This window comes from Anabrus simplex, chromosome 1 (genome assembly GCF_040414725.1).
Source record: "Anabrus simplex isolate iqAnaSimp1 chromosome 1, ASM4041472v1, whole genome shotgun sequence".
Lineage (NCBI taxonomy): Eukaryota > Metazoa > Arthropoda > Insecta > Orthoptera > Tettigoniidae > Anabrus > Anabrus simplex.
The window spans coordinates 1797740859-1797763708 of record NC_090265.1 but is presented as its reverse complement, the minus strand read 5'-3'; the positions used below and the strand labels follow the sequence as shown (position 1 = coordinate 1797763708).

Sequence of the window (22850 nt, the reverse complement as noted above, 5' to 3'; positions counted from 1 at the left end):
TCTTTATGTTTAAGGGAGATTCCAAACACCAATGTTCACGTCTATTACCTTCAGTTTTGAGATATAAGTATCCCCCAAAAAATAATTTACATTTTTCACTTCATTTCACAATACTTCCCCCCCCCCCCCCAAGTGAATTTTCCCGCAAAAAATACTTCTTTCTTTAATAGTAAAGGATTTTCTAAATACCAATTATCACGACTCTAACTCTTCAGTTTTTGATTTATGTGTCCTCACGAAAGGAATTCAACTCCTTTACACTCCCGCCCTCCAAGATGGTTTCCCCACCAAAACGCGTTTTTCTTTTTTTTTAAAGGAGATCCAAATACGAATTTTCACGTCTGTAACAACTTTAGTTTTTATTAGATGCATGTATGCTCATACAATTAAGTCAATTAATTTTTCAATTCTTTCACACCCCCCCCCCCCCCCCGTTCATTGGATTTTCCGAGAATACGTGTTTCTTTACTTTTAAAGCACATTGCAAATATCAATTTTCACGTCTGTAACATCTTCATTTTTGAGATATCAGTAACCTAATTAAAAGAATTCAACACCATTTTCAGTCACTTTTACCCCCCACCACCACCACCCAAGTGGTATTTGCGAAAACTAAAAGTGCACGTTTCTTTATGTTTAATAGAGATAAATAATACCATTTTTCACTTCTGTAACATGTTAAGTTTTTTAGATATACTGTAAAAATACTCATTTTAAAATTTCACCCCTTTTGAGTTCCCCTTAAGTGGAGTTTCCAAAAACAAATCACCTATGTTTCTTTACATTTACAGGAGACTCCAAACACCCACTTTTTACGTCTGTAACATTTTACGTTTCCAAGATATTCTGTAGATATAGTCTTTCAAAAAATTCACCCCAATTTGTCACTCCTGTTTAATCGCCATTAATTGGATTTTCCAAAATCTAAAAAATACGTGTTTCTTTATTTTTAAAGGAGATCCCATATACAAATTTTCAGTTCTGTAATATCTTTCGTTTCTGAGATATGTGTATCCTCATTAAAGGCATTCAACCCATTTTCACCCTTTTACACCCTTCCTATTGGGATTTTCCGAAAACAACAGAATAGATGTTTCTTTATTTTTAGAGGAGATTCTAACTACCAATTTTTACATCTGTAAATTTTAAAGTTTTAAGATGTAGACACACTCATTTTAAAAATTCACCCCCCTTTTCACCCCCCAATATTTGGATTTTCCAAATAAGGAAAAATACGTGTTTCTTTACTTTTAAAGTAGATCCAAAATACCAATTTTCAGGTCTGTAATATCTTCAGGTTCTGAAATATAAGTAACCTCATTAAAGGCATTCAACACATTTTTCACCCTTTTACACCCTTCCTATTGGGATTTTCCGGAAACAAAAGAATAGATGTTTCTTTATTTTTAGAGGAGATTCTAACTACCAATTTTTACATCTGTAAATTTTAAAGTTTTAAGATGTAGACACACTCATTTTAAAACTTCACCACCCCTTTTCACACCCCAATGTTTGGATTTTCCAAATAAGAAAAAAATACGTGTTTCTTTACTTTTAAAGTAGATCCAAAATACCAATTTTCAGGTCTGTAATATCTTCAGGTTCTGAATTATAAGTAGCCTCATTAAAGGCATTCAACCCATTTTTCACCCTTTTACACCCTTCCTACTGGGATTTTCCGAAAACAAAAGAATAGATGTTTCTTTATTTTTAAAGGAGATTCTAAATACCAATATTTACATCTGTAAACTTTAAAAGTTTTGAGATATAGATACACTCATTTTAAAAAATCACCCCATTCCCCCCCCCCCCCCCCATTAATTGGATTTTCCACAAACAAACAAAATACGTGTTTCTTTATTTTTAAAGGAAATCCCAAACACCAATTTTCAGGTCTGTAATATCTTCACGTTCTGAAATATAAGTAGACTCATGAAATGCATTCGACCCCTTTTTCAACCTTTTCCACCCTTCCTATTAGGATTTTCCGAAAGCAAAACATACGTCTTTTTTTATTTTTAAAGGGGATTCTAAGTACCAATTTTTACATCTATAACCTTTAAAAGTTTTGAGATATAGATACACTCATTTTAAAATATTACCCCCTTTTCACCCCCCCCCTTAATTGGGTTTTCCAGAAACAAAAAAATACGTGTTTCTTTATTTTTAAAGGAGATCCCAAACACCAATTTTCAGGTCTGTTATATCTTCAGTTTCTGAGATATAAGTAGCCTCATTAAAGGCATTCAACCCCTTTTTCACCCCTTTTCACTCCTCCTATTGCGATTTTCCGAAAACAAAAAATACATGTTTCTTTATTTTTAATGAAGATTCTAAATACTAATTTTTACATCTGCAAACTTTAAAAGTTTGGAGATATAGATTCACTCATTTTAAAAATTCACCCCCCTTTTCACCCTCCCATTATTTGGATTATCCAAAAACAAAAAAAATACGTGTTTCTTTATTTTTAAAAGAGATCAAAAGTACCAATTTTCAGGTCTTTAATATCTTCAGTTTCTGAGATATAAGTACGGGTATTCTGATTAAAGGCATTCAACCCCTTTTTCACCGTTTTTCACCCCTTCTATTGGGATTTTCTGGAAACAAAAAAATACGTGTTTCGTTATTTTTAAAGGAGAATCTAAATATCAATTTTTACATCTGTAAACATTCAAAGTTTTGAGATATAGATACACTCATTTTAAAATTTCAACCCCCTTATCACCCCCTTAGCGACGGAATATCCAAAAATCCTCTCTTAGCGAGCACCTACATCTTAGTATGAATCTATGCCCAAAATTTCATTTCTTTATGTCCAGTAGTTTTGGCTCGACGATGGCGAATCAGTCAGTCAGTCAGTCAGGACAAGTTACTTTATATATATATAGATATGTGTAAATGAGTGGAATCGGAGGTAAGGCTTTTTGCGGATGATGTTATTCTCTATAGAGTAATAAATAAGTTACAAGATTGTGAGCAACTGCAGCGTGACCTCGATAATGTTGTGAGACGGACGGTGGGCAATGGTATGATGATGAACGAGGTTAAAAATCAGGTTTTGAGTTTCACAAATAGGAAAAGTCCTCTCAGTTTTAATTACTGCGTTGATGGGGTGAAAGTTCCTTTTGGGGATCATTGTAAGTATCTAGGTGTTAATATAAGGAAAGATCTTCACTGGGGTAATCACATAAATGGGATTGTAAATAAAGGGTACAGATCTCTGCACATGGTTATGAGGGTGTTTAGGGGTTGTAGTAAGATGTAAAGGAGAGGGCATAGAAGTCTCTGGTAAGACCCCAACTAGAGTATGGTTCCAGTGTATGGGACCCTCACCAGGATTACCTGATTCAAGAACTGGAATAAAATGCAAGGAAAAGCAGCTCGATTTGTTCTGGGTGATTTCGGACAAAAGAGTAGCGTTACAAAAATGTTACAAAGTTTGGGCTGGGAAGACTTGGGAGAAAGGAGACGAGCTGCTCGACTAAGTGGTATGTTCCGAGCTGTCAGTGGAGAAATGGCGTGGGAGGACATCAGCAGACGAGTAAGTTTGAGTGGTGTCTTTAAAAGTAGGAAAGATCACAATATGAAGATAAAGTTGGAATTCAAGAGGATAAATTGGGGCAAATATTCATTTATAGGAAGGGGAGTGATTTGAGTAACTTACCAAGGGGGATGTTCAATAAATTTCCAATTTCTTTGAAATCATTTAAGAAAAAGTTAGGAAAACAACAGATAGGGAATCTGTCACCTGGGCGATTGCCCTAAATGCAGATCAGTATTGAATGTGAAGTAACGTGGCTGTTAATATCGTGATCGTTACTACCGGAGCTCGACAAAGATGTGACTTTCTACTTCAAAATTTCACATTATTGTTATTATTATTATTATTATTATTATTATTATTATTATTATTATTATTATTATTATTAAATGCGTCGCAATTGGGCAATCTCCCGGTGGCAGTGATCACCTACACTAGTGTGATAATAAAGAAAATATTAGAAGAAATACTACTTGTTTAAATCCAGCATCATCATGTACATATTCTCACGTACCTTACGCATTTCACAATTTTACACCATGACTTGCAGTAGACTGAGCAGTCTTAGCATTGTAAACACAGCACGTTCATATACAAATTCACACATACCTTAAATAATTCAGATGCCTCAATGTTACAATGTAGAGTGGGTTGCGCGTTGTATTAAAATATGACACCTTCACATGGAAATTTACTCACATTTTACAGAATGCTGGAGTCTATGGGAAAAGGCTCTAAGTCATCAATTCTCCGATTTACGAACGAATATTTACCGTAGTTATTTTTCTGCGATCTACATTTTACTTTATGTGGATGATCTGACCTACTCATGTGACAGGGCTCAGCTGGCACATCACCGTGTTCCTTTCCTTCTAGTCCGCAGTGTTTCCCACCCAAGTTTTACTTGTCACACTAGAAGTGAAATCGTTAAGCACGAATCTTGCAGCCTTTGACTGTGACATCTCAAGTTCATTAAAAAATTGGCCTGAATTCAAAACAGGACTCCTATAATCTCGGCTATTATGATACCTTTAGGGCTGTTTTAGTTCTTAAATATTAAACAGTTGTTTTCGTTTTTTTATCTACCGATTCACTCAATGTTAAACTGACAGATGCATAACAATGATCCAATATTGAGAACTTGAGGCTCCTGAAAATGAGCTCTTTCGATATACTGCGTATCTGACTGGGAAGTGTTCTGAGAGGACACCGCATGAGAATTACTGAGTAAATGGGGATGGCGCACATCCTCAAACTGTGAGCTCACTTCCTTCTTACGCAAGTAGAGCATGGCGGACATCCTCAAACTGTGAGCTCACTTCCTTCTTATACAAGTAGAGTATGGAGGACATCCTCAAACTGTGAGCTCACTTCCTTCTTATACAAGTAGAGTATGGAGGACATCCTCAAACTGTGAGCTCACTTCCTTCTTATACAAGTAGAGTATGGCGGACATCCTCAAACTGTGAGCTCACTTCCTTCTTACGCAAGTAGAGTATGGAGGACATCCTCAAACTGTGAGCTCACTTCCTTCTTATACAAGTAGAGCATGGCGGACATCCTCAAACTGTGAGCTCACTTCCTTCTTACGCAAGTAGAGTATGGCGGACATCCTCAAACTGTGAGCTCACTTCCTTCTTACGCAAGTAGAGCATGGCGGACATCCTCAAACTGTGAGCTCACTTCCTTCTTACGCAAGTAGAGCATGGCGGACATCCTCAAACTGTGAGCTCACTTCCTTCTTATACAAGTAGAGTATGGCGGACATCCTCAAACTGTGAGCTCACTTCCTTCTTATACAAGTAGAGCATGGCGGACATCCTCAAACTGTGAGCTCACTTCCTTCTTACACAAGTAGAGTATGGAGGACATCCTCAAACTGTGAGCTCACTTCCTTCTTACACAAGTAGAGTATGGAGGACATCCTCAAACTGTGAGCTCACTTCCTTCTTACACAAGTAGAGCATGGCGGACATCCTCAAACTGTGAGCTCACTTCCTTCTTATACAAGTAGAGTATGGCGGACATCCTCAAACTGTGAGCTCACTTCCTTCTTATACAAGTAGAGTATGGCGGACATCCTCAAACTGTGAGCTCACTTCCTTCTTACGCAAGTAGAGCATGGCGGACATCCTCAAACTGTGAGCTCACTTCCTTCTTACACAAGTAGAGTATGGAGGACATCCTCAAACTGTGAGCTCACTTCCTTCTTACACAAGTAGAGCATGGCGGACATCCTCAAACTGTGAGCTCACTTCCTTCTTATACAAGTAGAGTATGGCGGACATCCTCAAACTGTGAGCTCACTTCCTTCTTACGCAAGTAGAGCATGGCGGACATCCTCAAACTGTGAGCTCACTTCCTTCTTACACAAGTAGAGCATGGCGGACATCCTCAAACTGTGAGCTCACTTCCTTCTTATACAAGTAGAGTATGGCGGACATCCTCAAACTGTGAGCTCACTTCCTTCTTACGCAAGTAGAGCATGGCGGACATCCTCAAACTGTGAGCTCACTTCCTTCTTATACAAGTAGAGTATGGCGGACATCCTCAAACTGTGAGCTCACTTCCTTCTTATACAAGTAGAGTATGGCGGACATCCTCAAACTGTGAGCTCACTTCCTTCTTATACAAGTAGAGTATGGCGGACATCCTCAAACTGTGAGCTCACTTCCTTCTTACGCAAGTAGAGTATGGCGGACATCCTCAAACTGTGAGCTCACTTCCTTCTTATACAAGTAGAGTATGGAGGACATCCTCAAACTGTGAGCTCACTTCCTTCTTATACAAGTAGAGTATACCGGGTGAGTTGGCCGTGGCTGTGAGCTTGCATCCGGGAGATAGTGGGTTCGAGCCCCACTGTCGACAGCCCTGAAGATGGTTTTCCGTGGTTTCCCATTTTCACACCATGCAGATGCTGGAGATGTACCTTAATTAAGGCCACGGCCGCTTCCTTCCAACTCCTAGCCATTTCTATCCCATCGTCGCCATAACACCTATCTGAATCGGTGCGACGTAAAACAAATAGCAAAAAAAAAATAGACTATAATCATAAACTTTTCCATAAAAAATAGTTTTATAGCCATTCAAATAACTGCATGAACCTAATCAGGGAGAAATGGAAACTGAATTCCACTGATCGCAATTTCGAGCTCGCAGAAATGGACCGAAATCGTAACAAGTAATTTTGTGAGCACCTGAATTCGACACATGTCTCCCCTCAACACGAAAGGAAGAAATGATACTCGTTCAGTACATTCGCAATAGAAGTCAAACTACAGGGACATAACCTTGGCAGCTTTAACACTGAAGAGATGGGAACTCCAAATTTCCTTAATGTAATTCCATTAATGAAGAGTGCAGAGAAACAACTATCATAGCTGCAAATATTAAGTTTCTGTTAATGGTATCTGATGTAAAGACTTCCACACGGTCCGCGATATTCAGTCAAGAAATATCTCTACTCACAGAAGTAACGATCAGAGGGAATGTACCGAGACTGTGGTTACTGAAGGTAAGGTTTAGTTGAAATGCTGCATTTAAAAAAGTGCTGCATCACGTAAAAACAATAAACTTAATGGCTTTTCTAAATTTCAGGTGCAAGATACCTCCTGGTATAGATGAAAAATTACAAAAGAGAATATAAAAAATGACAGTAAATTGTGCTTAATAAGAATTCTATTTGGGACGTGGAACAGCATTTATCCCAGTGACATAAAATTTTAATATTGACATCTTCTGCAATTTTTCTTTCCTCCTCTTCCAGCCAGAATGCCCTTTCTTCCTTTAAGAGTGTCTTGTATTCTCGTCTTAAGACGTTATAATTTTGAAGTTGCTCGTGAGTCCTGGACGATCTTGGCTTATGGAGTATTGTAGCAGGCGGGCAGTGTCGAAGCATTGTTGCGATCTTCTTGTCTTCACATGGGAAATTATGTTTGCTCAAGCATTAACGCAGCTCTACAATCTTCCCTTGTTGAATCACTTCTATTAGTTCATTGGAGGATAAAGCGAACTCTTCAACACGATTGATGTTGAGTGTTCTTCCATGAGCCAGCCTTAGAGTGCATCTGTGAGCTGTGTGAACAAAATCACGCCGATAGAGCTCCCTTAAGGACTTATGTAGTGGACAACATTATCACTACAATTATTTTTTCTTAATGGCTATTAGCTGCAATAAATCTATTATTATACAATTTAAATATAATAATACTTTTCTTTTTGCTATTTGCTTTACGTCGCACCGACACAGAGAGGTCTTATGGCGACGATGGGATACGAAAGGCCTAGGAATGGGAAGGAAACGGCCGTCGCCTTAATTAAGGTACAGCCCTAGCATTTGCTGGTGTGAAAATGGGAAACCACGGGAAACCATCTTCAGGGCTGCCGAGAGTGGAATTCTAACCCACTATCTCCCGGATGCAAGCTCACAGCTGCGCGCCCTTAACCGCATGGCTAACTCGCCCGGTAATAAAAAAAAAATATAACAGGGTTGAGACAATTAGGAAAGTTTTAGTATACAGTATTATCTCGAATTAAGTACTGATAAGAAACTAGCAGAGTCAGTCATCAACTGTAAAAAAGAAAATATTCGCAAAATGCTCGTGATATTGGTTTTCAAATGCGAAAATATACCAAATAGTGCCTGTTACTGTTTAAAAAGTTCAAAAAGTTATTGTTTTTTTTTTTTTTTTTTGCTAGTTGCTTTACGTCGCACCGACATAGATACGTCTTAAGGCGACGATGAGACAGGAAAGGGCTAGGAGTGGGAAGGAAGCGGCCGTGGCCTTAATTAAGGTACAGCGCCAGCATTTGCCTGGTGTGAAAATGGGAAACCACGGAAAACCATTTTCGGGGCTGCCTTCAGTGGGGTTCGAACCTATTATCTCCCGAATACCGGATACTGGCCGCACTTAAGCGAATGCAGCTATCGAGCTCGGTATTGGGTTATTTAAGGTGATGATTTGTTTTCAAAATGTAAAGTAAATATCCTGTAAAAATTAGATTTGTGTGACCCTGACCAATCTTCTCTGTGTCCTTCATATGTTAATTCATCTACCCAGCATAACATCTTATATATAAATGCTGTATAAAGAAATCTACATCAGTTAGAGCAACTCGCTGATTTTCTCGTTTAACGGGACCTAGACGTCAGAGATTTGTCAGTTGCATCACCAACGTGTAGAGGAAACCTCCGTTGCTGAACTGTCGTGCATTATTTCCTGTAAAATTCGTACTTTGGGAACTAAGTATTCTGATAAATTAATGCAAGTTTCAAAGAAAGTATATATTAGTATTTTCTGTACAAAAATGAATTTATTTAGTAGAAAAGATGCCATACTATTGTAAATATTTGCAAAATAATTGAAATAATTTTAGGATATAAGACATCTAATGAAATTGTCCATTGTACATTTATTTAAATGAATAGAAATGGCAGAGCGAAACTTTTATGAATATGATGATGTAAATTAGGAAATTTGGTACAGCGTTATGAAATACCCTACTTTCTGAAATATGCGTAGACCTACGAAAAATGTTTCCATAATCTGAACACGTTCAAAAAGTGTTTTAGCATTCACGGGTTAATGATATGTAAATAAAAGATAGTAAACTGATAGTTGCTTTACTTCACACCGACGCAAATATGTCTTATGGCGACGATAGGATAGGAAAGGACAAGGACAGGGAAAGAAGCGGCCGTGGCTTTAATTAAAGTACACCCCAGGATTTTTCTGGTGTGAAAAGGGGAAACCGCGGAAAACTATCTTCAGAGTTGCCGACATTGAGGTTCGAACCCACTATATCCTGAATAACAGCTCACAGCTGAGCGCCAACTCACCCGGTAATTAGTGTGCCAAAAGGTTTCAGAAAAATCCACTTCAAAGTAATTATTTGAAATGGTTCTCGGGTCTAAGTCCCCTTAAAGTTGATTTTTCTTCACTGAGGAGCCGATATTCAGTTCAAATGACCACATCGTCACTGTCACTACAATACTCAATAAAACAATCCCGAATTTAATAATAATAATAATAATAATGTCCGTCTATGTGGCGTAGTGGTTAGTGTGATTACTTGCCACCCCCGGAGGCCCGGGTTCGATTCCCACCTCAGCCATCCTCGAAGTGTTTTCCGTGGTTTCCCACTTCTCCTCCAGGCAAATGCCGGGATGGGTACCTAACTGAAGACCACGGTCGCTTCCTTCCCTCTTCCTTGTCTATCCCTTCCAATCTTCCCATCACCCTCCAGGCCATTGTGAGGATGCCTGGGCGTGGTATACTTGGTTCCTCCCTAGTTGTATCCCCTGACCCAAAGTCACACGTTCCAGGACACTGCCCTTGAGGCGGTGGGGGTGGGATCCCTCGCTGAGTCCGAGGGAAAAACCAACCCTGGAGGGCAAATAGATTAAGAAAGAAAGGAAGAAAGGAAGGAAGGAAGGAAGGAAGGAAGGAAGGAAGGAAGGAAGGAAGGAACAAATAATAATAATAATAATAATAATAATAATAATAATAATAATAATAATAATAATAATAATAATAATAATAATAATTGTTTAACTCTCTACTGACCGGGGACGACGGGGTGTCGGAATGTATTCCCGCAGCAGTTCTTTTTCTATCGACAAGAGCCTGACGTATATGAACACGGATTGAGCCAGGATCGAACCTATGAATGTGGAATGAGAAGGCCAGTGCCTCAACTGCCTGTGCCACTCGGCCCGGCTGTTAACTAATTCGCATTCACTTACCAGCACATCCGAAAAGAACGCCACAAGCACAATGAAACACACTGAAGTCCTCATGGTTGGTTGGGATACAGAACGGAGCAGAGCTGTGCCCCTCTTTATATGAGGGGGGCATATTAACCGGAGCATGAAGTACATTTCGCAACAGCACCTAGTGATCATGTGGTAGATCCCCGCGATTGTATTCATACACACAAAAACAGTTCTATGAACGACGGAACAGGCCCATTTTGAGAACATAAAATATCGACTACATCCTCGTCCTTGTGCCATGGTAGCCGACTCCCCACCAACCCGACCAATGCATACAGAACTTGAGAAATGAAAAGAATTATTTCCCTGTAGCTCGGATTCCCGGAAAATCGGAAGATCCTGCTGCTACAAGCAGGTACGTAAAGCTACAAGTTTACCTGATTCTGTGCCCAACCTGATTCGAACCCCACTGTCGGCAGCCCTGAAGATGGTTTTCCGTGGTTTTCCATTTTCTCACCAGGCAAATGCTGGGATGTACCCTCATTAAGGCCGCGGCCGTTTCCTTCCCACTCCTAGCCCTTTTCTATCCCACCGTTGCCAAAAGACTCGGTGCGCCGTAAAAGCGCTGCCAGTGCATTTTATTGTTTCGTTTAGGTATTTCATTACCTGTTAATTAGGTGCGAAGAGACATTTTGTAGATCTAGTTATTGTCGCGTTGACTGATTAAGAACTATTTTGTAGTTTAGAAGTTATTGTTGTGTTTAATTTCAAGTTGTTTAGATTATTTTATTTCTCGTTAATCAAACTAATCTCGATAAGTTTGGACATTTTGTAAATCACCACTTTTCGTCATGCCTACGCAGCTGAACTGACATCCAGAGTGCCTTAGCGACCGCGGTAATATTGCTCGTTTCCGTCCGCCATTCCCTTAGGTTTATAAAATTGTTATATTTATAACCTCCTATTCAATACTGAATTATACTATAATCATGAAGTGTCTAATATTGGGACATGTTTCGTTCGACATAGCGAACATCATCAGCCATCAATGCAATAAAAACTAGGTCAGGGCCCTGAGCTTAAAATATAGAAAATGTTATCATCATATTAAAAAATGAAGCATGTCGTAATAAAAAGTGATAATCAACAATCAATACAATAGAAACATTAGACTTGAGGCTGTAACAATGTATGCAAGTTAAAGGCAAAATTCGTTGTGGAGTACATTAACGGTGGCAATCTGGGGAATTAAAAACAATTATGAGGCCGCTGGAACATGACAGTGGATATTGTGACATAAATATACGTCAATGTGTGAAGCGTGGATTAATATTTTGAGGATGAGGTTCCGTTGTTTTTCATAAATAAGAGTTTATTGACTTGTTACGAGCCTAAGTAAAACTAGTCGAAGGCACATGACATTGAACAAACTAAATTTGACGTATAACATTCTCTATATTTTAAGCTCAGGGCCCAGGCCTAGTTTTTGTTGCGTTAATGGCTGATTATGTTCGCTATGTCGAACGAAACATGTCCCAATATTAGATACTTCATGATTATATTATAATTCAATGAGTGTATTGTAATGCATTGAATAGGTGGTTAAAAATAAAATAATTTTATAATTTTAACATATCATCTTCAAACTCTCTTAGGTGTGCTAGAAGATGTTTTACACCTCTATTATCTTTTCGAGATAGTAATTCGTATTTGTACGAAGTTTGGTTGAGAGCTATTCTGTAAGATATTGTACACACGTACATCTAAAAGGTTTTTAATTTTCTGTTTCACATCTCTTGCTTTTAGGATTTGTATTACTTGTTTCAAGTGTTTTTGTCTTAATTGCGACGTGGATTGATTGTTCATGAACTCTCCTGTAAATTTGTAAATTTAGAAATATGTTATGTATTGTACCCCGAAGGTATAGGCCCTAGCACATACGAGTTGTAAATCTTTATTCATGAGCGAACGGCTAAGTTACGATGCACGAACAGCTGTGCGAGAGAAGGTTCTCGTTCTCACTGCACTGCGTGAGGGGGACCGCATGAGTGGAGCAAGGTCAAGTGACGTCAGCACTACCTGTAGCTAGCCTCCCCTTAGAATCCTCTCGAAACCATTTTCAAGATTCTCAACGACTGGATCAACAAGTATGAGACCAACACTAAATTGTGGCCCATATTTTAAAAGTACAACCCTGCAAATTTGAGATTAATCCGTCCAGTGGTTTCCAAGATATAACAGGTTGAAGTTTTGAAAGTGTTATCACCTGATTCAGAGCGCTGCTCGCAGCCGGATGTAAATAGATGAACGAACCAAGGTTATAGCCAGTGTATGTACCTTAAGCTCTACGATTATGACAGAACGACTGTATGCTCCGTCGCGATCCGCGAAGACGTATAAGTCACACTCGAGCACTTTGAAATGGTGCGAAGACGTCGCAAGTAATGTTTCTACCGCGTCGTGACGAATGAAATGCCATAAAATTTTCTCCGACTAAATCGTCATTGTATAATATTTAGGAGTGTGCTAACCGAGTGAAGTTACAATAGAAATTGTGAATTGAAGTGTAATTGGAGATTCAAATATTTTAACTACCAGTTGACGCTATTGTGGACTTTGTGTCATTTTCTTGTAACTTTGAACTTTGTCATTGACTGTGACAGTATTCCAAACTAAACTTCTAATTTACGACCATTTGAATGATTCTGAGACGCATTTCTCCTACACTAGTACAATTGTGACCATTTTTTCGTGTATTTTCTCGAACTTTCGTTTACTACCACGAGAAATTAACTGAATGTTAAGAACTTTTTATGGCAATATTAGGTCGTACGGAATCGTGTTAAGCAAATTCAGTCATGAAATGTTCTTAATCTTTGAACATTATTATCCCAGAGACTGTTGTAGAGACTGTTATTAATGCCATTTTTTCAAGTGTTTCATGGACTGTGATGATTATTCTACGGTCAAACCTAAGACATAATCAGTGACTATTATGAACTGTGACAGTGTTCAACCCTTATTCTATAAACTGTGTGTGTGTGAAAACGACTGTAAGTCATTACTTCATTAACTAGACTTGCGAACCATACTGTAGCATAGACTGTGATATTCTAAGTCACGTATTCAACATCGCAAAACAAAAGTGAGAATACGAGCTGTGCATTGAGACTTGTGTCAGTGTATAATACCAATCTAAATGATAATTGAGAGCACTATAGTCCATTGTTTGTGCCAATTGAACTTTCCGTGTTCCGGCATTATCTTTAAAAGAACATCGGAAATCTTGGCAAAGTGTTGTGAGATTCTGCTCCGTAGAACGTCATTCCCAGCGTGGTTTCATCCATCATGGTACCCATCGAGGGATAATAACGTGGTGTCTTCGTTGAACGGACTTGTCACGCTGCTGGTGCTGAGTTCGAGCTTTGGCTGCACTCTGCAGAAAGTTACAGTCACCAAGCCGCAGGACAGAACTTTACCAACCTTTATAAGCAGATTCCAGGTGATGTTCTTATATTTCGAGTGAGTAATTCCACGTAGACACTAACTGACTTTTAACAAAGCACTCAGTTAATCATAGTGCTCCATCCAACAACTGAAAAATGCTTCGTGTGAATTTCTTCTTGCTATTTCTAATAATTTGAGAAGGCTTCGTGTCTTGCTTTTTGAACTGTAAATTCCTTTTTAAAATCTTTCATAACTTGAAATAATTTCACATAGATGAACTCTAAGATTTGCAAGTGCACTATTTCATTTTATTTTCTTGTAAAATCAACTTAGATTGTTGGTTACAAGGATAATGTCGAGATAGAGGAGGAGACTAAGGCCAAAGAAGTAATAAAATTTACGTATGATAACAATGACATTTACAATAAGATACAAAAGTTAAAAACTAGAAAAGCGACTGGAATTGATCAGATTTCTGGGGATATACTAAAGACAATGGGTTGGGATATAGTACCATATCTGAAGTACTTATCTGATTATTGTTTGGTCGGAGGAGCTATACCAGATGAATGGAGAGTTGCTATAGTTGCCCCTGTGTATAAAGGAAAGGGTGATAGACATAAAGCTGAAAATTACAGGCCAGTAAGTTTGACATGCATTGTATGTAAGCTTTGGGAAGGCATTCTTTCTGATTATATTAGACATGTTTGTGAAATTAATAACTGGTTCGATAGAAGGCAATTCGGTTTTAGGAAAGGTTATTCCACTGAAGCTCAACTTGTAGGATTCCAGCAAGATATAGCAGATACCTTGGATTCAGGAGGTCAAATGGATTGTATCGCGATTGACCTGTGTAAAGCATTTGATAGGGTGGATCATGGGAGACTACTGGCAAAAATGAGTGCAATTGGACTAGACAAAAGAGTGACTGAATGGGTTGCTATATTTCTAGAAAATAGATCTCAGAGAGTTAGAGTAGGTGAAGCTTTATCCGACCCTGTAATAATTAAGAGGGGAATTCCTCAGGGCAGTATTATCGGACCTTTATGTTTTCTTATATACATAAATGATATGAGTAAAGGAGTGGAATCGGAGGTAAGGCTTTTTGCGGATGATGTTATTCTCTATAGAGTGATAAATAAGTTACAAGATTGTGAGCAACTGCAACGTGACCTCGAAAATGTTGTGAGATGGACAGCAGGCAATGGTATGTTGATAAACGGGGTTAAAAGTCAGGTTGTGAGTTTTACAAGTAGGAAAAGTCCTCTCAGTTTTAATTACTGCGTTGATGGGGTGAAAGTTCCTTTTGGGGATCATTGTAAGTATCTAGGTGTTAATATAAGGAAAGATCTTCATTGGGGTCATCACATAAATGGGATTGTAAATAAAGGATACAGATCTCTGCACATGGTTATGAGGGTGTTTAGGGGTTGTAGTAAGGATGTAAAGGAGAGTGCATATAAGTCTCTGGTAAGACCCCAACTAGAGTATGGTTCCAGTGTATGGGACCCTCACCAGGATTACCTGATTCAAGAACTGGAAAAAATCCAAAGAAAAGCAGCTCGATTTGTTCTGGGCGATTTCCGACAAAAGAGTAGCGTTACAAAAATGTTGCAATGTTTGGGTTGGGAAGAATTGAGAGAAAGAAGAAGAGCTGCTCGACTAAGTGGTATGTTCCGAGCTGTCAGCGGAGAGATGGCGTGGAATGACATTAGTAGACGAATAAGTTTGAATGGCGTTTATAAAAGTAGGAAAGATCACAATATGAAGATAAAGTTGGAATTCAAGAGGACAAACTGGGGCAAATATTCATTTATAGGAAGGGGAGTTAGGGATTGGAATAACTTACCAAGAGAGATGTTCAATAAATTTCCAATTTCTTTGAAATCATTTAGGAAAAGGCTAGGAAAACAACAAATAGGGAATCTGCCACCTGGGCGACTGCCCTAAATGCAGATCAGTAGTGATTGATTGATATTGATATTAGATGAACTGTAGGGGTGTACAGCAAGTGTTTGAAGCTTTCATTTGAACTATCACATTAGTAATGGAAGTGTGGGTTAATATTATGTTTAAAAATATTAGAAAACTGTAGATTTGCATCACAAGTGTTGGACTTGATGACATTCTATGTGCATAGTGTTATTTTGGTATTTAAATCCATTTCAGAAATCTTAGATGAATTGCAGGGTGATTTACATGAATATTTTTAATAAATATTTCTAAAAAGATTTTACCATCTATTATTCGCCCTGCGAAAGTATCCATCTCTGTACTGCTCCAATAAGTAACCGAACACTACCTGAGATCCTTCCCATGCTCTGGCCCCATAAACATTTCCTGGTACAGTATATAATTTTACGTTTTAGCTTGAAATTAATTTGTTTTGCCTTAAAGTATATCCTTGCGGCAGCCCAGATTGTCTGAGAAGTAGTTGATCCTTTCAAACAATAGTGAACATAAGTGATAACATAATGTATTTACGCGTCGCCACTGGGACTGCCACCAATCAGCTGAGCGACACGTCCGGGTGAATTTGAACATTTTCTTTATCACCCCTTCTAAATCACCATGCCGATGGGTGATGAACTTGGACTAAAACGACATTCGGAGTGTCACTAATAATCGCAGTGACCCAGGAAACTGTGGATTCGACACTAATATCGGTGTATTTCGATTATTTTACATGTCATCCTCTCTCCCAGGGATGTCTAACCCCTACAGTATCTTTTCGAGATAGTAATTCATATCCGGGTACGGAGTTCGGTTGAGAATTGTGATGGGGTATGACCTTCAACTTAAAGGCATCCGGAGTGTCATTATTCATCCACGCGACCGCGAAAACTATGGATTCGACAATAATAATCGTCGTTTTCGATTATTTTTAGTATCATCCTGTCCGCCAGGGGTGTCTTATCCCACGTCATCTTCTCCACGTGAGGTCTCACCTCTGGACATTGCCTCATTCATCCTGCATCCCGTAGCCACGTCGAGCACCCATCCAAGCATTCTGCTAATACGAACTCTCTCTACAAGTTCCACTTGTTATTATACATGACCGATAGTTTTCGACTATCAAGAACATTCTCTTATTTGAACAGACTGTCTCATCAAGTTAAAGATGAGACACATGAAATTCTAGGTGTAAGGCTCATTTCTAAAGATAATAGGCAACTTGATATATTTGGAGTGTACAGATCGGGAAAGGGTAGCACTGACGCGGATTCGGAAATATTTGACAGGATAGTCAGCTATGTGGGAAACGACATGGAAAGAAATGTGATTGTAGCGGGAGATCTGAATTTGCCAGAAGTCAATTGGGAAGGAAATGCGAACGACAGGAAGCATGACCAACAAATGGCAAATAAGTTAATATGGGAAGGACAGTTGATTCAGAAAGTGATGGAACCAACCAGAGGGGAAAATATCCTGGATGTCGTCCTGATAAAACCAGATGAGCTGTATAGGGAAACTGAAGTAATAGATGGTATTAGTGATCATGAATCTGTTTTTGTGGTAGTTAAAAATAAATGTGATAGAAAGGAAGGTCTTAAAAGTAGGACTGTTAGGCAGTACCATATGGCTAATAAAGCAGGCATGAGGCAGTTTCGAAAAAGTAACTATGATCGGTGGAAAACGGTAAATAAAAATGTAAACAGACTCTGGGATGGGTTTAAAGAAATTGTTGAGGAATGCGAAAACAGGTTTGTACCTTTAAGGGTGGTAAGGAATGGTAAAGACCCACCTTATTATAATAGAGAAATAAAGAGACTAAGAAGGAGGTGCAGACTGGAAAGAAAGAGAGTTAGAAATGGCTGTGGAAGTAAGGAGAAATTGAAGGAACTTACTAGAAAATTGAATCTAGCAAAGAAGGCAGCTAAAGATAACATGATGGCAAGCATAATTGGCAGTCATACAAATTTTAGTGAAAAATGGAAGGGTATGTATAGGTATTTCAAGGCAGAAACAGGTTCCAAGAAGGACATTCCAGAAATAATTAATGAACAAGGGGAGCGTGTATGTGAGGATCTTCAAAAGGCAGAAGTATTCAGTCAGCAGAATGTAAAGATTGTTGGTTACAAGGATAATGTCCAGGTAGAGGAGGAGACTAAGGCCAAAGAAGTAATAAAATTTACATATGATAACAATGACATTTACAATAAGATACAAAAGTTAAAAACTAGAAAAGCGACTGGAATTGATCAGATTTCTGGGGATATACTAAAGACAATGGGTTGGGATATAGTACCATATCTGAAGTACTTATCTGATTATTGTTTGGTCGGAGGAGCTATACCAGATGAATGGAGAGTTGCTATAGTAGCCCCTGTGTATAAAGGAAAGGGTGATAGACATAAAGCTGAAAATTACAGGCCAGTAAGTTTGACATGCATTGTATGTAAGCTTTGGGAAGGCATTCTTTCTGATTATATTAGACATGTTTGCGAAATTAATAACTGGTTCGATAGAAGGCAATTCGGTTTTAGGAAAGATTATTCCACTGAAGCTCAACTTGTAGGATTCCAGCAAGATAAAGCAGATATCTTGGATTCTGGAGGTCAAATGGACTGTATCCCGATTGACCTTTCTAAAGCATTTGATAGGGTGGATCATGGGAGACTACTGGCAAAAATGAGTGCAGTTGGACTAGACAAAAGAGTGACTGAATGGGTTGCTATATTTCTAGAAAATAGATCTCAGAGAATTAGAGTAGGTGAAGCTTTATCTGACCCTGTAATAATTAAGAGGGGAATTCCTCAAGGCAGTATTATCGGACCTTTATGTTTTCTTATATATATAAATGATATGAGTAAAGGAGTGAAATCGGAGGTAAGGCTTTTTGCGGATGATGTTATTCTCTATAGAGTGATAAATAAGTTACAAGATTGTGAGCAACTGCAACGTGACCTCGAAAATGTTGTGAGATGGACAGCAGGCAATGGTATGTTGATAAACGGGGTTAAAAGTCAGGTTGTGAGTTTTACAAGTAGGAAAAGTCCTCTCAGTTTTAATTACTGCGTTGATGGGGTGAAAGTTCCTTTTGGGAATCATTGTAAGTATCTAGGTGTTAATATAAGGAAAGAACTTCATTGGGGTAATCACATAAATGGGATTGTAAATAAAGGGTACAGATCTCTGCACATGGTTATGAGGGTGTTTAGGGGTTGTAGTAAGGATTAAAGGAGAGGGCATATAAGTCTCTGGTAAGACCCCAACTAGAGTATGGTTCCAGTGTATGGGACCCTCACCAGGATTACCTGATTCAAGAACTGGAAAAAATCCAAAGAAAAGCAGCTCGATTTGTTCTGGGTGATTTCCGACAAAAGAGTAGCGTTACAAAAATGTTGCAATGTTTGGGTTGGGAAGAATTGAGAGAAAGAAGAAGAGCTGCTCGACTAAGTGGTATGTTCCGGGCTGTCAGCGGAGAGATGGCGTGGAATGACATTAGTAGACGAATAAGTTTGAATGGCGTTTATAAAAGTAGGAAAGATCACAATATGAAGATAAAGTTGGAATTCAAGAGGACAAACTGGGGCAAATTTTCATTTATAGGAAGGGGAGTTAGGGATTGGAATAACTTACCAAGAGAGATGTTCAATAAATTTCCAATTTCTTTGAAATCATTTAGGAAAAGGCTAGGAAGACAACAGATAGGAAATCTGCCACCTGGGCGACTGCCCTAAATGCAGATCAGTATTGATTGATTGAAAACTAGAAAAGCGGCTGGAATTGATCAGATTTCTGGGGATATACTAAAGACAATGGGTTGGGATATAGTACCATGTCTGAAGTACTTATTTGATTATTGTTTGGTCGGAGGAGCTATACCAGATGAATGGAGAGTTGCTATCGTAGCCCCTGTGTATAAAGGAAAGGGTGATAGACATAAAGCTGAAAATTACAGGCCAGTAAGTTTGACATGCATTGTATGTAAGCTTTGGGAAGGCATTCTTTCTGATTATATTAGACATGTTTGTGAAATGAATAACTGGTTCGATAGAAGGCAATTCGGTTTTAGGAAAGGTTATTCCACTGAAGCTCAACTTGTAGGATTCCAGCAAGATATAGCAGATATCTTGGATTCTGGAGGTCAAATGGACTGTATCGCGATTGATCTGTCTAATGCATTTGATAGGGTAGATCATGGGCGACTACTGGCAAAAATGAGTGCAATTGGACTAGACAAAAGAGTGACTGAATGGGTTGCTGTATTTCTAGAAAATAGATCTCAGAGAGTTAGAGTAGGTGAAGCTTTGTCTGACACTGTAATAGTTGAGAGGGGAGTTCCTCAGGGCAGTGTTATCGGACCTTTATGTTTTCTTATATATATAAATGATATGAGTAAAGGAGTGGAATCGGAGGTAAGGCTTTTTGCGGATGATGTCATTCTCTATAGAGTGATAAATAAGTTACAAGATTGTGAGCAACTGCAATGTGACCTCGAAAATGTTGTGAGATGGACAGCAGGCAATGGTATGTTGATAAACGGGGTTAAAAGTCAGGTTGTGAGTTTCACAAATAGGAAAAGGCCTCTCAGTTTTAATTACTGCGTTGATGGGGTGAATGTTCCTTTTGGGGATCATGCAAGTATCTAGGTGTTAATATAAGGAAAGATCTTCATTGGGGTAATCACATAAATGGGATTGTAAATAAAGGGTACCAATCTCTGCACATGGTTATGAGGGTGTTTAGGGGTTGTAGTAAGGATGTAAAGGAGAGGGCATATAAGTCTCTGGTAAGACCCCAACTAGAGTATGGTTCCAGTGTATGGGACCCTCACCAGGATTACCTGATTCAAGAACTGGAAAAAATCCAAAGAAAAGCAGCTCGATTTGTTCTGGGCGATTTCCGACAAAAGAGTAGCGTTACAAAAATGTTGCAATGTTTGGGTTGGGAAGAATTGAGAGAAAGAAGAAGAGCTGCTCGACTAAGTGGTATGTTCCGAGCTGTCAGCGGAGAGATGGCGTGGAATGACATTACTAGACGAATAGGTTTAAATGGCGTTTATAAAAGTAGGAAAGATCACAATATGAAGATAAAGTTGGAATTCAAGAGGACGAACTGGGGCAAATATTCATTTATAGGAAGGGGAGTTAGGGATTGGAATAACTTACCAAGGGAGAGGTTCAATCAATTTTCAATTTCTTTGAAATCATTTAGGAAAAGGCTATGAAAGCAACAGATAGGGAATCTGCCACCTGGGCGACTGCCCTAAATGCAGATCAGTATTGATTGATTGATATTGATTGATTGATCAAGACAAGATTTAATGTGTATAGGAATCTCAAATGTAAATATTATTCAGGCCCTCAGCCTACTACCTTATATTAACATTAAACGCGTGCAACTCAACAAGCATCAAGAAAAGTTTCATTCTATTTCATGTACATATTGTATAAATGTGTTGAAGCAATAAACTTTTATGTTGTGCCTTGTATACAACACATACTACCAGCCCTATGTGCCCAGTGATGCATTTTCGCAACATGCAATATCTACGGATTGTGAGATGTAATTTAAAAAATCCTGAAAATCCTATGGGACTCAGGACTTCGGTTCTGTTCAAATTGTCTTATTATTATTACTATTCTCCCTCCTTTCCTTTTTCCTAATTAGCATATACGGTAGCCAAAAATTTATAAATTGAATCGATACAAATGAAATTTCTAAGGTACCGTCATACCAATGGTGTATTTTATATAAACACGTCTCTGTGCATTAGAAATAGTATCATAGCATTATAATAAAACTGAAAAATATGTTATTCAAATGATACATCCAGTGATCAGAAGAACCAGAAATGGAAGAAGCGATCTAATAACGACAGGGAAACAACAGAAATATTATCACTATGCAGAGCTCATCTTGATGTACCGAGCTTGATAGCTGCAGTCGCTTAAGTGCGGCCAGTATCCAGTATTCGGGAGATAGTAGGGTTCGAACCCCACTGTCGGTAGCCCTGAAAATGGTTTTCCGTGGTTTCCCATTTTCACACCATGCAAATGCTGGGGCTGTACCTTAATTAAGGCCACGGCCGCTTCCTTCCCACTCCTAGCCTTTTCCTGTCCCTTCGTCGCCATAAGACGTATCTATGTCGGTGCTTTCGTAAAGCAACTAGCAAAAAAAAATAACATCTTCATGTCGAGCAGTCAGTGAAATTTGATAACAATAATTTATTCTGGTGATATATGGGTTTAATAAACTGATGCGTCCACTACGACTTGTGGTACGTCTGTACTTCTGTAGAATGATCGCCGAATACTCTACTACAACTTAATGCCGGAATGTGAAGACCAAAGAGAATGAGTGAAGACGGAAATGTGGCTCGAGTCACAACACACACGTCCTTCTTAGAGCGCATGCAAGCCTACGTCACGGGGGAATTCTGTGCTGCTCGATCTTGTTCGACCATGCTCGACACACCGTTTGTGACGTCAGCACTCGCGAGTGGCACATCCCTAATTTCAGTGGTCCACTTGCATTTATTTGGAGTAGCCGTTCTGAGGAGTGCTAGTTCCAGTACGTCACACTAAGTGATCGACTTCAGTTGTATGTGTATATTATTTGTACATCATCTGTTTAATATACAAATATGTAGGAAATCATATAAGCCTCTGTGGCTCAGGTGGCAGCGCAGTATTCCGTCGTTCAAATCCTGGACACTCCATGTGAGATTTGTGCTGGACAAAGCGGAGGCGGGGCAAGGTTTTCTCTGGGTACTCCGGTTTTCCTTCCCTGTCATCTTTCATTCCAGCAACACTCTACACTATAATTTCATGTGTCTGTCATTAATCATTGCCCCAGAGGAGTGCGACAGGCTTCGGCAGCCGATACAATTCCTATCCTCGCCGCTAGATGGGGAATTCATTCATTCCATCCCTGACCCCGTCAAATGACTGGAAATAGGCTGTGGATTTTCACTTTGTAGGAAATCGTGTGGGTTTCAACTCTTAACATCCAACTTACGTAACGCCTATACATTACTGTTGTTAACCGTCTCACCTTTTGGCGGGGATACGACAGCACACTTGTAAGATACTGCGAGGTCGCTAAGTCGGAAGACGAGTGAAACAATGTCATTTGCTTTATCTTTAACCAGCCGAGTGTCAGGGTGCGACTGCGTGCTATACTTTAATGTAAAAA

General features: G+C 38.9%; 1 protein-coding gene across 1 annotated transcript in view; it reads right to left on the bottom strand.

Moving 5' to 3' along the window:
- The window catches only part of LOC136882978 (uncharacterized), a 60702-nt gene extending 50332 nt beyond the window's left edge, over window positions 1-10370 (bottom strand). Inside the window, exon 1 of the mRNA XM_067155163.2 lies at window positions 10290-10370. Within this exon, the coding sequence (XP_067011264.2) occupies window positions 10290-10343 (54 nt within the window). The 5' untranslated portion in view covers window positions 10344-10370. The remainder of the gene's footprint in view (window positions 1-10289) is intronic.
- Window positions 10371-22850: the final 12480 nt, after the last annotated feature.